The 12,310-nt window shown below is 47.9% G+C and overlaps 1 protein-coding gene across 1 annotated transcript in view; it reads right to left on the bottom strand.

Annotated features, from left to right (window-relative positions):
• The window catches only part of nfatc4 (nuclear factor of activated T cells 4), a 116,319-nt gene that overhangs the window by 61,435 nt on the left and 42,574 nt on the right, over positions 1 to 12,310 (bottom strand). The window contains exon 8 of the mRNA XM_084327514.1: positions 227 to 405. Within this exon, the coding sequence (XP_084183640.1) occupies positions 227 to 405 (179 nt within the window). The remainder of the gene's footprint in view (positions 1 to 226; positions 406 to 12,310) is intronic.

The following is a 12,310-nucleotide window of genomic DNA, read 5'->3' as shown; positions in this document are numbered from 1 at the left end:
TATCTATCTATCTGTCTGTCTGTCTGTCTGTCTGTCTGTCTGTCTGTCTGTCTGTCTGTCTGTCTGTCTGTCTGTCTGTCTGTCTGTCTGTCTGTCTGTCTGTCTGTCTGTCTGTCTGTCTGTCTGTCTGTCTGTCTGTCTATGTACCTACCCACCTCCCTCCTTCCATCTGTATCTAAATGTTCAGAAATGGCCCTCTGACTGAACACACCCAGCGGTCACTCACAGCACTCGATGGGCTGCGAGGCCACCTGCAGCGCCAGGACCCGTCCAGGAGGGGGCGCCATTGGGAGGTGCGTCCGGAACACCAGGCGCACGCGGGTGTTCTTCCTGCCGACATCGGTCTCTCCTTTCCTCAGCTCGATGTCCGAGTTCCTCAGCTTCAGAATGCCAGCGCAGTCGATGCTGAGACACAGAGAGACACTCGAATTAAACACTTTCTCTTGAATAGAAATACATTTTAATTATATTTTAATATTTTTTCTTTATACTTGTGAGGCTCTGGGGTTTCCCCTCATTTACAGTTACTGATGAGTTACATACAGAAACAACATAATAAGATACATACGTACGTACATACATACTGTGGCAGATATCACCCCCCCTCTCATGGATATGTGTACTATGTGTATTACTGCCACGGAAGGAGTGGAAACAATTAGGTAGCTGATTAGTACTGATAGAACACACCTGTGCATCATTAGTTCACCCACATCTCACACGCACACACCCCAGACACACACACTACAAATACACTAGGTTAGTGAGAGGTGAGTTGAATGGAGGTGAGGTTGGAGTTGTTGCATTGAGAGAGAGATTATTGTATACAGAGTTTTGTAAGGTGAGAGGTAGTGAGAGGAGAGGTGAAGGTGAGAAGGTGTTCATTGTGTACTGGACCCTAGACTGGCTGAGAATCCCCCTTGTGTACTGACCCTGGACCGGACGACTACTCTGAGTATTGAACAATCCCCTTTTTTGTACGAGAACCTGTTTTGTGTTTTGACCATCTGACTGTATTACGACCTTTTTTTAACCGTGACGAGTCTGAACACCACCAGGCTCGTCACACTTGGTGGAGGATGCATGCAGCGTTCTTTGGGTTATAAACAAACATTCTTCAAACTAAAACACAGGAGCAATGGCGAATCCAGTCGATGTTAAGGCATTGTTTCAGGAGTGGGCTCGGTACAGCGAGTCTCAACAACGGGTGGAGCAGAAACGTCATGAGGAAGCGATGCAAATGGCTCGGGCACGCCATGACGAAATTCTGAGTGAAACTCAGGAAACTGCGGAGAAATGGAGACAGGAAGCGCTCGTTTCATTCCACCGCGCAGAGGCCCACAGAGAGGAGAGGCAGATGAACAATATTAACCCCGGACGTTTTCTGGTCAAGCTAAACAGCGAACGACATTGAGAGTTACCTGTTGGTGTTGAATGTCCGTGATTAAGACGGGGAGGACGCGACCCTCTTTGCGCCACCCCTGTGCCTCAAATAGATTCGCTATCAGCTCTATCTTCAATCTTTCAAAATGTTCAGTTGCTATCGCTATCAGCTCTATCTTTAATCTTTCAAAATGTTCAGTTGCTATTGCATGCACTCATCTGTGTTTCACTACACACTTGAGTGCATGCTTACCAACTGTTAGTCTGCAACACTACTAGACATCTAAGAAGGGAGATCCCCCCTTGAATGGCCCTTCTAAGGTTTCTCTCCTCCACACTGCCTGTGGAGCATTTTTCCCTATTGTTAGGTTTTAGTGAGTTTTTCCTTACCTTCACGTGGGGTATGTCTGGGAGTGCTTGCATTCTTTCATTTATTTGCATTTATTTTAAATTTGTTGGACCTTATGGTGTTCTTGTTCTGTTCTTGACTTATTGTTATGTTTTCTTCTTGACTTGTTTAAAGAAGACATGTACGGCCCATGGGGACATTAACGTGTGTTGTCGGGTGTAGTAGAAAATGTATAGTGTCTATATCATATGAATCATCATTGCTATCGATCTGCACTTTCCCTGTAATATATTAACAGACCTCTGGTGGTATATTGACAGACCTCTGAGGGGATGTGTTGATCTTTACCAGGACGGGGGGGGACATAATGACATTTTGGGTCAGGATAGATGAGATCGTATGATGTTAGGGGAGGAGACGCCTGTCATGTTGTCATGTGATCAACTGTTCTAGAATGTCTATAAGTGTCAATGTAAGGGGAGGGACCTCTCTCTTCTCTTCCTCCTTCTTGGCCGGCGCCGGCTCCATATCAATTTGGTTCTGTATTACTTCTGTTCTGTATTACTTCTGTATTAATTCTGTTCTGTACTCTTAAACCAATGCTTTAAGTTGAATAAACTTCTATCGATAATAATTAAGACCAGCCTCGTCTGCTTTTCCTTTAGAAGCCCATTCTCCTTCACAGGCCTTATAAATACATTTGATTTGATTTGATTTGGTGTTTGAACGCACCGCTGAACGTGAGACCTGGCCACCAGAACAGTGGGTTAGTTTGTTGACACCATTTCTATCCGGTATAGCCACTGCGGATAAAACGTATGAATTTCTCACTCGATCCCAGCGGTATCATGATTGGGCATATGACGGGAACTTGTTCCCCAGAGAACAACATGATTTGTTTACGGCTAGCAAACAACTGGCTATTAGCCGAGCCCCGGAACATTTCACCAATCAAACATAAGGCACAGATATTTACGTGCTCTACCTGCCGACGCACGTAAGACGAGCAGCCAAACAAAGCCCACATGTTTCGACGAGGTCATAGAGGGAATGGAGGTGTATCAAGCAGCGGAATCGCTATACCGGAGGAGTAGCAGCGCGAAGACCGGACCCCCCAACCAGCTGAAGGAGACGGGTAAGAAACTTGAATCACCTCGCTACCTCAACCCCACACCCCTCTTCAGACAACCTGTAATGTATAATGACAGAAGAAGGTGTTTCAACTGTGACGAGGAGGCCCATATTTCCCGAGACTGTCCATATAGAAATGACGTGTCGATGCCCTCTGCAGCTGAACCACACCTGCCCCGACCGTGTGCACTTGCGACCGCCTGTTGGGCAGAGGACACAAACGTGTCCACTCTCACTCCAGTAAGAGCTAATAATCACGACGCAACAACCGCACTGTTAGACTCAGGGAGCACAGTGACACTGGAAAAACCAGAGTTGGTGGACTGTCCCCTCCTGGAAAAAACAGTGGGAGTCACCTGTGTACATGGGGAGACTAGACAATATCCGACCGCCACCATCGAACTAACCTCCACCCGGGGAAAATGTACGACGACCGTGGGGGTAGTTGAAAACCTCCCAGTAGCAGTATTAACCGGAACTGACTGTGCATTGTTCCGACAACTGTGGGAGAGTTTGGCGGCCGAATGACGCTGTCCCCCCTGTACACCACCACTCCGACCAGAGCCCAGACACGAAGGACCCGGATATGCAGTTTACACGAGGTGGACCCCCAGGCTTCTACCGACCCCCTACCAGAGGAAGACTCCAGCCCGGTCAGCGAGGACAATGACGAGGGGGAGCCCACCGCCGGCCCAGCAGAGGACAACGGTCCACCGGTCAACAGCGGAGGAGAGGATTCATCACTCCACAACGAGGCCGAACCTGTCTGGGGAGATCTGTTCCCCGGCAACCTGAACGATGACACCCTTACCACCACAACTGACGGGACGATTCGGCACTGCCCAGCTGGAGGATGAGAACCTGGCCCCAGCACTACGTCAGGTAGCCATGATCGACGGTAACAAGATGGATGGGGTAGGAGAATTAATGTTTCCACATTTTGCGATCAAGAACACATTGTTGTACCAGGTGGTAAAAAAAGGGGAGACAATTCTAGAATTGCTGTTGGTTCCCCGGCCACATATAAATACGGTGTTACGCCTAGCCCACTCTCACTTGCTAGGGGCTCACTTGGGGGTCGAGAAGACCCTAGACCGAATCAAGGCCAGATTTTCCTGGCCGGGGGTGAAAAGAGCGGTAGAGGATTATTGTCGCTCCTGCCCTGAATGTCAGATGGTAGCTCCACGACTGTAACCCCTTGATATCCCTGCCTATCATCTCTGTTCCCTTTAGCAGGATTGGGATGGACCTTGTGGGACCCCTACCCCGCAGCGCCAGGGGCCATCAATACATCCTGGTGATTATGGACTATGCCACCCGGTACCCTGAGGCCATCCCACTCCGCACCATGGCCTCAAAAGGTATAGCCCGGGAGCTCATGTTACTTATCACTAGAGTGGGAATCCCGGACGGAATTTTGACAGACCAAGGCACGCCGTTCATGTAAAAAATAATGAAGGATTTGGCTGGATTATTAAAAATCACCCATCTGCGCACCTCAGTGTATCATCCCCAAAAAGATGGGTTGGTCGAGCGGTTTAACCGCACCCTAAAGAGCATGCTTAAAAAATGTATGGAAGCCAATGGGAGGAACTGGGACCAGCTCCTCCCATATTGGATGTTTTCCATCAGGGAAGTTCTCCAGGCCTCCACAGGTTTCTCCCCCTTCAAACCTTTGTATGGGAGAAGGCCTAGAGGGATGCTGGATATAGCCAAGGAGGCCTGGGAACACCAGCTGTCACCGCACAGGAGTTTGGTGGATCATGGGGAGGAGATACAGGAGCGGATGGCCACCTTGTGGCCCCTGGTAAGAGACCACATGACCAAAGCCCAGCAGGCCCAAGCCAAGGTCTATAACCGGGGCACTCAACCCCGAGAATTTCAGGCGGGGGATAGAGTGTTAGTGTTGGTTCCCACCTCGGAGTGTGAATTTCTAGCCAAGTGGCACGGTCCCTATGAAATTATGGACAAAGTGGGTCAGGTGAATTAAAGAGTGTGACAGCCCGGGAGGCGTCCGCCGGTGAAGATATACCATATCAACTTGTTAAAAAAATGGGCGGCCCGGGAGGCTTTGTACTCTTTCACCCCACCACAGACACCAGTCCGGACCCAACCGCTTGAAGTCCCCATGGGAGACCAACTCAGTGTACCCCAGAAGAACGACCTGAGAGAGCTGGTGGAATGCCACCGGGATGTGTTCTCCAGGGAACCAGGGAGAACCAAGGTAATACACCACCACATCCCTACTGTCATAGGGAGGAAGGTGAAACTTCGTACTTGTCCCGAAACCAGACGGAACCCCAAGGTTCTGTAATGATTTCCGCCAGTTGAACGCCATCTACAAATCCGACACCTACCCTATGAACTTATTGAAAGGTTAGGAAAGGGGAGGTTCATTACCACGTTAGAGGCTACTGGCAGGTTCCCCTAGCTCCCGAATATAGGGAGAAAACGAAGGTTATCCTATAACCAGTGATGCCAGTAACACGTTACTAAGTTTTTCATAAATAGTAATCTAACGCGTTAATCTTTACAAGCCAGTAATCTGATTGCAGTTACTTGTCCAAGTGTCTGTGCGTTACTATTTCGTTACTATCTCATCATAATGCAGGCGGAATGCAGTATTTTCTTTAGTTTTCGACAGTCAAAAATAAATTTTGAGCTGTTTTTCTTCCCTTGGGATTTGGGAGTGACGTCACATGTCACGTTTTCAAAGCGTGTCTGAGAACGCAACCTCACGAAATACTGTCTACTGCTAAAAACAGCACATCCAATTTAAGAAAGCATCTGGAGGGGGAGCTCCCGTAGCTCACCGCATATCTCGGCGCTATTTCTGCGTCGGGGAAAACCGTGCTCGTCACGGATCTGGGGGACACGAGTTCGATTCCCTGACCCGCCGTCATTTCTCAGAATTTCTTCCCCTGCTCTACATCCCATTTTCAACCTGTTTCTGTCGGTCATGCTTGACCAGAAAAGCGATAAACGCAAAAAAAATAAAGTTAAAAAAAAACTGGAATCACAGCACAGCACGACCAAACTGATAAAAAAAAAACTGAAGCCGAAGCTTCGACTTCTACAGGACTCGGAGGTCCACCAGCCAAACAGCAAAAGCTGGATTTCAATAAAAAACCACCCGTAAGTGAGCGAGAGCTGAAGAGAATGGTCGGGAGATATGTTGTAGAAGAAATGTTACCTCTGAACACTGTTGACTCGCCCTCTTTCCGTGCCATAATAGATAAGATCCCTTGTAGTGCTAGTGCTGAGCTGCCACGAAGAACATCATTCTCCTCTTGGATACGGAATATGCGGAGATGGAGAAGAACCTAAAGGCCGCGCTAGACGAGGTTGACCATGTATCAACCACAGCCGATATTTGGACTGCTAATAACCGTAGTTATATGGGAGTGACCTGTCACTGGATCAGCAGAGCAACACTACAGCGCAACATGGCAGCATTGGTATGTCGGAGAATCCGTGGTAGACACACCTTTGATATTATTGGTGCAGAAATTGAAAACATCCATGCATCATATGGACTAACAAATAAAGTTGTAGAAACAGTGACTGATAATGGTTCCAATTTCGTGAAGGCATTTAAAGTCTATCAGCCTGTCACTGTCACAGAATCCGATGATGAGACGGAGGAGTCTATTCCCACTGATGATACCTGTTACAAAGGATCAGATTAAACCGAATATATATATTTGTTGATTGATATATATTGCATGGTATTTGTATGTCGTTTGATGTCCCTTGTATATTCCTTGTACATATACACGGAATGTCCCTTTAGCCTAGTACAGACCATGGTATTTCGTTCTCCTATTGGACGGCGGTCCACAGTCGCCAGGGCCATGCCTCCAGAGTCAGGTTCAAGGCCACCGTCAAGACATGTCTGTACATGCCCGGCCTTGCCCAGGGATACGAGACAGAAATGAGGTTGGCACTAGATTGTTCGCTGTGCATATAAATATGGCGCAGGTGAATACAGAAGTAGAGTTACCCAATAAGTTGAAGCCTCACCCACGATACAACGTGCGGTGAAGTATGGCCTGTTTGGCCCCAAATAGAGCATTGAGACCGCGTGCGAATTAATAACTGAATTGTCAGAGTTTGGCGCTATACCGTCGAGTGCGACATATTTCTATTAAGTCAGTAATAGTCTATTTGTGTATAGTGTATCGTGCGGCTAAAGTTCTACAGTGACCAGCATCACCAACGCTTCCTCGTATCAGCTAGAGTGCTTATCCAGGCTGGGCTGCTTTCATGGCGCTTTCACCCGAGGAGACCTAGACGAGAACCGTGTGGACATGTACACTGGATTAATCTACCCGACGACTACATAGCCCTTTGCGGCTGGATTATATTTGTTTTGGTCCTGTGATTTATGGAGCGGAGAATCGCCGACGCCTACACGTGTGGGATTTACCCTGTGAGGAGCCACGTCGAGTCTGCGCCTCAGAGAGCCTGAGGCCGGCTAGCTTTCTTCACTGTGGAGCTACAGTCTACGGAGAACAGCTGTATTCGTCTGTGGATCAAGAGACTATTGCACCGTCTCCTGTACTTGGAGTCTCCTTAGTCATCGTTGACCAGACTCTCTACTACCGACAGATCCTCTACCCCTGCTGGCTTACAACCGGGGGGACCCTTCCAGTATCTCCCGCTATATATTACTAGTGTACCATAGATATAATTCCCTAAGATTCAGGTTGTATAATTACCTCCTGCGTAACCAGAGAATGGACATTCATTATTGATTTGCCTACGCACATTCCTTTGCCTTATAAGCGCATCCAAAGTAAAATAGAGAAGTATATTATGTACCTTTTGCTGCAATAAATACTTAATTACCACTTTGTGTGGAACCGATTCATTGTGGGAAGTGTTCATCATATTTATATATCATGTACTGTATGGCCAGTAATTAAAGTACATAAAGCGGTAGTGGTTTAATGATACCATACTCAATACAGTCAGGGAATTGTACCCCTCTGTTACAATACCACTTTTTTAGACGTGGCTGGAATCCTCTCAGCAGAGAATGAAAATGATGGCCAGGAGGTGACTCTCCCCCCGCACTACAGGTGTGCTTCTCATACCATCAACATCATTTCTACAAATGAGGTGGAGAAATACTTGTTATCCAAAGCAGAGAGCAAAGCTGTGTATAGGAGTAGCACGGCTAAATGCACAGCCCTGTGGACCAAAGCAAGTAGGTCTACCATTGCTTCAGAGACAATGGAGGAAGTAAATAAAAGGAAGATCCTTGTACCTACATCCACTTGGTGGAATTCTTTTTACCATGCCATAAAGAGAATCGTAGAAATCCCCATGAAAGAGCTGAATACTCTGTGCACCAAGGTGGGAGTCACTTGCTTCAAAGATACAGAATACCAGTTCCTGCATGAGTACTGCATCACCATGAAGCCTCTGACTGTAGCACTGGACATTTTACAAGGTTACTGTCCTTATGGAACTTTACTACCCACGCTTGAAGTGCTGATGCAAAAGACCCTCGCTCTGAAGGACAACCTCTCCAAGACGACTGCAGGCCTTCCAGATGCCATAGTGCAGGTATGTTCCACCTTTGAGTTAAACATCTTTTGCATTGCACTATTCATGAACATGGAACACCATACTGCAGTATGTAGGTTGTCAGTAGCACACAATAATAAATAATAATAATAGCATAGGAGGAGCAGTACCGTTTAATAGACTAGTCGACTAGTCTCGCACATCCCTAAATAACAATATCAAAATATATTTCTCAGGCTATCCAGACTCGTTTTGCCCCAGTGCTGGACAACAAAGATGCCCTTCTCGCAGCTGTCAGTTGTCCAAAGTTTAAACTCCAATGGCTGAGAGACGAAGGTAGGAAGGAGCAAGTGAAGGAGCTCCTGACAGAAGAGTGTCGCTCCTACAATGCTGGAGCACAGAGGCCTGCCAGCGTCCCCAACCCCAACACATCTGCCGGCGAAGGTGAGCTGGACTTTTTCTCCTTTGAGGCCGAGCCAGAGGAGGAGACCTACGTGGCAGAAAAGGAGGTGATGGACTACCTAAGGTCAGAGCATGAGCTTCAGATACTGGATAGGTATTCAAACATAAAGATTTTTTTTTTATTTTTTTTTTCACTTTTTCTCCCATTTTCTATTTTTCTCCCATCCCAATTTCGTATCATCCAATTCAACCCTCCCCTGTCTGCCTATTGCTTATTAACAGCGGAGGAGTGCGCCGAATGCTTCCGCGTTTTCCCTGATTGGCTGCGACACGCCCCGCGGCAGGCGCGGCAACCGCAGAGCGGAGCGGCAGAGCTTGCGGCATTATTTAGCCGTAAACCGCCATGATTCTCATTCGGAGCTTAGCTTACCTGGCAGCGCGGCGGTCCTGCGGTCCTGCGGTCCGTTGGTTTCATCCCATCAAATTTTTTTTTTATATATATTTTACGTGTATTCTTTCGCCGGTTAAGGTTAGGCATGGTTAAGGTTAAGGTTAAGGTTAGGCATTGTTTCGGAGTTGGTTATGGTTAGAAAGGTTAAGTTTAGGCGCTGTTAAGGAGCTGGTTAAGGTTAGAGTTTGTCTTAGAGAATGGCAATATTCTTTCTATGGTTAAGGTTAAGGTTAGGCATGGTTAAGGTTAAGGTTAAGGTTAAGGTTAGGCATTGTTTCGGAGTTGGTTAAGGTTAGAAAGGTTAAGTTTAGGCGCTGTTAAGGAGCTGGTTAAGGTTAGCGTTTGTCTTAGAGAATGGCAATAGACAGCCTATTTCCGCACTGCCGCTCTCTCGCGCTGCCGCGGTCACATGGTCACATTGTCACATTCTTGCACTCCTCCGCTGTTAAAAAGCAACATGCCCCCTGTCTCGAACGCTGTTTCTTGCCTCCCACAAGCCGGCTGCAATGTGGACTAAGTCATACATAGCACGAGTCCCCTCCGATACTCGAGGTAACAGCAGTCGCATCTTTCCACCTGCGCGGCGCGATCTTTCAGCGTCAGGGGTCTGCGCTTTGGAGGGGCGCCGCCCCCATCGCTTCCCGATTCTACTGCGCAGGCACACCAACCGACCTGTAGGAGTCGCTGTCCACAACGCCCGATCCCCACCCATCAGTTTCCCACCCCCTAATACTGCCAATGTGTATTAGTACGGACGACCAGCTAAACTGAAAGCAATGTGGAGTGCTGGGCTCGAACAGGCGAACCCAGCATCTCCCGTATTTGTGGTGAGCGCCTTGCCCACTGCACCACGTAGCCGCCCATAAAGAACATTTTCTTGAAGTATAACACTCCATCCCCATCAAGTGCTCCTGTGGAGCGTCTTTTTAGTCTGGGAGGGTTGGTGCTCACGCCTAGAAGGAACAGACTTTCTGACAAGAGGTTTGAGAAGATTCTGTTACTGAGATATAATCACTGGTTTACTCACCCCTCTCGCCTGATTACTTTTACCAATGGATTTTCAGTTCCGCGTTCGCGTTCTGCGATCTGATTGGCCACTGACGTTTCTGGTCACGCCAATCGTGTGACGCCTGTTTCTATCACCGGTTAAGCTTAGGCACTCTTTCGAAGTTGGTTATGGTTAGAGTTTGTCTTAGAGCAGGGCGATAGAACACCAGCCCTGATTCCAAACTCTAACCTTAACCAACTTCGAAAGAGTTGCCTAAGCTTAACCAGTGATAAACTAGGCGTTAGGTAGTTTGCAGGCTGTTCGAGGCGGAAATGGGCGCGTCACGCGATTGGGCGCACATGTCACATGACCAGAAACGTCAGTGGCCAATCAGATCGGACCAGAAACTTCAGTGGCCAATCAGATCGCAGAACGCAAACGCAGAACTGGAAATCCGTTGGTAAGAAACTAGACGCACCCCTCTCCCCTGTTTCACTAGGAACATTAAAACCATATCTGAATAGGATAGGCCTCAAATGTACGGTACATATCAGCCTACATGTGGTGTTATTGACCATTTATCTTTTGTGAAATCTATAGATCTATAGATAGGCCTACCTGCCCTATTAGTACATTTTACTCAAACTACTCCAGGCCATAGGGACCATGCACACGGGTACAAGGGCCAAGGTGGTAACCCCAGACGGCAACAGTGAAGAATTTGACATCCTGGCTGGAGTGATGCAAGGGGACACCCTTGCCCCCTTCCTTTTCGTCATAGTCCTCGACGATGCGCTCAGGAAGGCCATCAATGGACGGGAGCAGGAACTTGGTCTCACAATAACCCCAAGGAGATCGAGATGACACCCCGCCATAGTCCTAACAGACCTTGACTACGCGGACGACATCAGCCTGCTCTCTGACCACATGGAGCAGGCACAGGAACTCCTGTGCAGAGTGGAGACGGAGTGCGCCAAGGTTGGCCTTAGGCTAAATGCCAATAAAACCGAGGTCATAATGTATAACATCCTCCCGGATCATCCACCTCTAAGGACAACAGGAGGCTCTGCTCTAAAGGAAGTCTGTGATTTCAAATACCTGGGCTCGTGGGTCAACTCGTCCGAGCAAGACCTTAAAGTGAGGAAGGCGCTTGCGTGGAGGGCTCTGAACGGCATGACCAGTGTGTGGAAATCCAACCTCCCCCGTCAAATCAAGCTCAACTTCTTTCATGCAACAGTTGAGTCTGTCCTTTTGTATGGCAGTGAATGCTGGACCTTGAAGCCCACCCTGCAGAAGTCCTTGGATGGGTGCTACACCAGAATGATGCGTGTGGTGCTCAACATCAACAGGGATGAGCATGTCACTAATGCAAACTTGTATGGGGGGGTGCTAAGGGTGAGCGAGAAAGTGGCAGTCAGGAGAATGAGGCTGGCAGGTCACTGCCAGAGACACCATGAGCTGCCAACCAGCAAACTTGTGCTGTGGGAACCAACACACGGGCATCGATCACGAGGAAGTCCCACATTAACCTACGTGGACGTACTCAGGAGAGATGCGGGAACAGAATGCACCGGCGAGCTAGCCAGATGCATGGAGGATCGGGATGACTGGAAGCACCGATGGAGGGCCCGTCCGAGGACGACCTAGATAGAGTACATTTTACTCAAACTGAGTAAGATTTTACTCAGTTTGAGTAAAATGTACTCAGTTTGAGTAGAATTTACTCTGCAAAATTTACTGTGTACTCGTTGCTGCTAAACAGAAAGATTGTTGCTTTCCCTTTTGATTCATATAATGGTGGCAGAGCAAAAGCTCTTATTTTCCAGATTTTCGATTATAACCCATTACCGCCATCCTCTCGCTAAACAACTTGTACACCTCGTTGTTTTTGTGAGTGCCCACAAGCAGCTGTTTTATTTGGTCTTCTGCCCATATGTCGATCAGGGCTTTCACTTCATCATTCGCTCAAGTCTGTCCACGAGACATGTTTACAGTGTGCTTGTTTTGCAGTGAATGCCGCGCGCCGCAGTGTTTTTTCTTCCTTCTACCCAAGATGCACAGTTTATCAGGT

This window comes from Notolepis coatsorum, assembly GCF_963971535.1.
Source record: "Notolepis coatsorum genome assembly, chromosome: 13".
Lineage (NCBI taxonomy): Eukaryota > Metazoa > Chordata > Actinopteri > Aulopiformes > Paralepididae > Notolepis > Notolepis coatsorum.
The sequence above is the reverse complement of the archived record's forward strand: the minus strand, read 5'-3'. Positions and strand labels throughout refer to the sequence as shown.